General features: G+C 48.8%; 3 protein-coding genes across 4 annotated transcripts in view; 1 reads left to right on the top strand and 2 right to left on the bottom strand.

The window, feature by feature from the left end:
• The window catches only part of LOC100743990 (neither inactivation nor afterpotential protein C), a 17,206-nt gene extending 15,152 nt beyond the window's left edge, over positions 1-2,054 (bottom strand). Inside the window, exon 1 of the mRNA XM_012389593.3 lies at positions 1,912-2,054. The gene's annotated coding sequence lies outside the window, so the exon portion shown is untranslated. The remainder of the gene's footprint in view (positions 1-1,911) is intronic.
• LOC100745430 (protein Wnt-6) overlaps positions 1-4,511 on the top strand; it is a 58,962-nt gene that overhangs the window by 2,437 nt on the left and 52,014 nt on the right. The gene's annotated exons all lie outside the window — the stretch shown is intronic.
• The window catches only part of LOC100742836 (protein Wnt-10a), an 11,910-nt gene continuing 10,950 nt past the window's right edge, over positions 3,552-4,511 (bottom strand). Inside the window, exon 5 of the mRNA XM_012389598.3 lies at positions 3,552-4,511. This exon is cut by the window's right edge and continues 17 nt beyond it. Within this exon, the coding sequence (XP_012245021.1) occupies positions 4,195-4,511 (317 nt within the window). The 3' untranslated portion in view covers positions 3,552-4,194.

The following is a 4,511-nucleotide window of genomic DNA, read 5'->3' as shown; positions in this document are numbered from 1 at the left end:
GGCGGTGGAAGAAGAAGAAGAAGACGAAGAAAAAGAGGCGTAGAAGCCGAAAACGATCGGCAGCCGACCGGTTCGGACCGGTTGAAAAGGGTTCGACACTCCTTTCGCCGGAAAGTACGGTAAACTGGTGACAAGTGGCTTGTTCTCTCACTTTTCTGTTTCTCCGCAGAATCATCGTACCTTTAAACACGTCGCGTCTCACCTCGTTAATCGGAAAAACTAGTAAACGCAAATCGTCGTTCTCTTGATTCGGCGATCGATTCCCGTTTCGTCGGCTATCACGCCGCCTCTCGTTCTTCGCGGAAAAACTGGTGTACCGACGTCGTCGCGTATCGGTGCGCGCGACGATATCGAAGCTCGCCGATCGACGAGTCAGACGGATCGTCGAGGTACGCGGATCTCGGTGGCAGACGAGACGCGGTGTTTTCCCCATGAGGCACGAGGCTTCCGCTTCTTGCACTTCGTTCTCTCCTTGTTTCCCTCTGCTTCCCTCTGCTTCCCTCTGCTTCCCTCTGCTTCCCTCTGCTTCCCTCTGCTTCCCTCTCTTTCTCTCCGCTACCTTTTACAGATTCTCGAAGATCGATCCTTTCGGCAGATAACGCGTTCTCCTCTTTGGGATTCCGAGGCGGAGGTGTCGCTATTCTCGCGATCGAGCCAGGCTCGAAAAATCGCTCGTTCGTTGCCGGTCGTACGTTATTTCCGTCAGGGGGTTAATCGATACCGAGAATCTCGCTGCTGTTCTTCTTCCTCGAAGCTCATGCAACATTTAACTTTCCGCTATATTCTCCTCGAGCTCGCGGCTCGCGCTTACGATTCCCTCGTCTCTTTCTTTCGATCTTGTCTTACCACAATGTACCTCTTGTCCTTTCTTTTTTTCATCTTCCTTCTCGTTCTCGTTAGAAATACCGATACGTCGGTCCAACTACCGCGTGTCCGTCTTCGTCATTCTTGCTCGACCGAAGTTGGTTCGAAACGACACCTGCCTGGATTTACCTCCACGGTAGCTGCACCGCTACGAGACGAACGTTCTCCGCGGGGCTCGCAGCTCAGCTATCTTCCGTCTTCTCCCGTTCTCTTTGTATTTACGGATTTCTCTCTTTTTCTCGTCGCAAAACATCCTGAAACACATGTTCCGGCACCTTCGAGACGCGCACCGTGGAACGTAAAGCACATCGCATATACACCTTCTTTCCTTTTTCCACTATTCCTCCTCTTCTTCCTCTTCTTCTTCTTCCTCCTCTTCTTCCTCCTCCTCCTTGTGGACACGCTTCTTCCAGTCTTTCCTCTTTTCCTCCCTTCCTCTCCTTCTCACCAACTCCTTGTCTCTCTCTTTCTATTCCGATCTTCGAGCGAAACTTGTTAATTGCGGCATTATTCGCGATCCGTAAACGATAACGATGTCTCGGCAGCGAAGTTCGCGATCTTGTGTCATCTCGAGGTCGTTCGCGATAATACGGCTCCTTCTGAGAGTTCGATCGGGTTTGGAATAAATACACGTAATCGGAATATATCGTGAAACTTCACTCGTTCGTCGAACGATCGCTTTTCGAATGGAGATCACGTTGATCCGCGAGGTGATTAGACCCACGAGGCGTGGAAAGAGTCGCCGCGTAATTAAACTAACAAGCAGGAATTTTTTGGCGACCGATCGGAAGGGCAAATCTGACGAGAACGAGATCACTGGCTGGCTGTTTACGCGGCTTATTCGATCGCACGAATTTTCTCGACGGTTCGTCGCTGATTCTTTTCATCGGATTTCGGAGAGTCGACACGCTAGAGAGGAGTTTGCCTGTGTAAAGATCTAGCAACGGACGAAACGAAGGGTTTTCACGGAAGGTGCAAAACACTTACTCGTAAGGGACAAGTAACAGGGGAGGGATGCTCTTAGCGTTGGCTCATGATGAAACTCACCTCTAATTAAAACGTCTGGCAGGTTGTGCAGGCCCTGCGGCGTCCACCCTCGCAATGTTCGCAATGCTCGTATGCCGGAGTAAGAGCCGAGCTCTACGACGCTCGTGCAGGGTGGTAGTCACGATTGCGTCGAGGGGGTGCTGCTGGGGAGGGGTGCTTGGCTTCCATGATCCAATAACGCCGACTTAATTAACTAACTGCTAACTCGCAAGCCTGTTAGCTCATTGATTTCGTATACGAGATCGTCGTCCAGCTCTGACTCGCTCTTTCTTTTTCTCTCTCCCTTTTTCTCTCTTGTTGCTTCTGGTTCCTTTCGAGGAAGTATTCCTAGTTTATCCTTTTGTCAATCAAGTGCATATTTTTCGATTTTCCCGTTTCGTTCGAAAGTTTCGTTCTCCCTTTCGCCAATATCAGGGAGCAATAGATTAAATAAGATGATAAAAGGGAGAACGCTCGTTATCGCTGTCTACGGAGATTCGCTTTAGACAATCGTTGTTGTTTCGCACTCGGCAGTAGCAAACGTGCCGCGAATTACAAAGTGCAAGGGCACGAGAATAATTGTCAAGGTACAGGTATCTGCTGGCAAAAAATGTCGCGTCGTTCTCCCGCTTCTAATCTCGTTGGTTGAATCGATGCGCCTTGAAAAAGATCTGCCGAGGGTCGCGCGATAAATTAATGCGCTTTATCGTGGCTTCTTCAGGGTCGTCCTAGCTGACGTAGTTGTCAAAGGGAGCCGCGGTTAATGCGAGTACGTGTCATGCCACGGCGCGATGCAACGCGACGTGACGCATCTCCTTGCAAGGCTGTCGCGTAGGTTTCGTCGCGAGTGCAAACCGAACGCTAATTTCGATCAAACAGTTTCTCGAGATTTCTTTTTGGTCACGTAATTATCGAGGAAGTCGCGTTCCACGTTGTTCCCATCGTCAGTTCGCGTCGCAACGGAAGTTATCGATCGATCGAGAGGTTGTTTAAACTTATAACGACGAGTGCTTTGGATTATCGGCTATCGATGTTGAGGAGAGCAGCGACCCGCGTGAAATACGATTACGAAAGGCCTCGTCCGATTTCGGTGCTAATCTAATCGGAATCCTAGTCACTGTCATTGGGTATAGACTCGAGAACCTAATTTTCCATCGCTGAATTTCAGCTTTGTGCGATTCAGTTCGAGTGGGTGCTCGATATTCGCGACCGCGAAAGATAATTCGCGGCCGTTGTCGGCGTAAAGGCGAGGAGAGTGGCTCCCTTTGAATCTCGTGGCTGAAAACGAAAAAGCCGGAGCTACCGATACAATCACACGCGATTCGGGACGAATCGAAAACGAAAGTCGAGAGATAGACGATATCGAGAGAGCGTACGTCTGTGATGTTTCGCAACGTCGTTGAAACGGTCTTTTCGCTTTGCATGTAAGTGGGATTGGCACAGATTTTTCCAAGGTTTTAACACGGGACAATTTATCGTTCGTTCGATCGATGAAAAAGAAGGTCGAACGAATCTATCGGAGCAAAGAATAAAAGTATCGGAAAGGCTTCGGTCATCTGTAAATCAGTCCGAAAGGGTTACGTTACGTTTTCGAACGATTTCTGTATGAGGACCGGTGGATAATCGGTCGGTTGTCGACGGTGCGATTTTCTCGCTGTCGAGTTGCGTTCGCAAGAAAGGAACAAATAGGTCGATTATCGGTCAAAGGAACTCTTTATTGTACGCGCATTATTAAATTGTATACAATCGCATCCATTCCAAATCTTACACACGCACATTGCTTCTTCTAATAATACTGTGACGGAGGTGTTACAGTTGCTGTGGATATTCAAATTATCTACTAATTAAATAGAGGCAACGTTATAAATAAATTATTGGCCCGCTTAATCTACCGATTAAATTACATTTTTCGCGCGATTAAGAACAATTATTCCGTTGTCTTTACCACCAACACTCCGACGTAATTCTTGGCGTTAAAGCGACGCGTCTCGATAGTATACTAAGCGTGAATAAAGTACAGTCACTGGATCGGTGTCGAATTGGTCTGTTACGGCTGATCTTCGTATCGCGGCCGTTCTGCATCGCGAGTCGCGTTTTTACGTTTGACTTGAAAGCGCGTCTCAAAAGCGAATCAACTCGTAAATTCGTTCTCTTCGGTGTCTGCTACAAAGAAACAGAGAGATTTTTAACGACGAGACAACGATCAAAGTTGTAATAAGATTGAATCCGGAATTGAATCCGTTGGTAGTTTGATCCGGTCCAAGCTTCGATCATCGATAGAGCAAGATAGATGCCAACGTTCGTTCACTTGCAAACGGTGATCCATTCCTCGACGGTACAGTTCTGACATTGCACGAAGCAACACCAGTGAAACTTGCATCTGCATTTTTCGACGCGTCGTTGTCTCACGACGTTGTAACCTCTGCCGCAACACAGGCTGCTGCATCCGTCTCCACCGGAACTGGTCTTGTTGCAGGTCCGACCCGCGGTGCCTGGGATGTCCGCGCTTGGATCCCTCTCGCAAAAGTTTGGAGACTTTTGGTAGTAAAATAGCTGCTTGGCTAGATCTCGCGGTCTTCTCTTACGTCCTGCTCCGTTTCCGCCGCCGCCACCGCCGCCCG

This window comes from Bombus impatiens, unplaced genomic scaffold, assembly GCF_000188095.3.
Source record: "Bombus impatiens unplaced genomic scaffold, BIMP_2.2 scf_0647, whole genome shotgun sequence".
NCBI classification, from domain to species: domain Eukaryota; kingdom Metazoa; phylum Arthropoda; class Insecta; order Hymenoptera; family Apidae; genus Bombus; species Bombus impatiens.
This window is presented reverse-complemented; position numbering and strand designations above follow the sequence as displayed.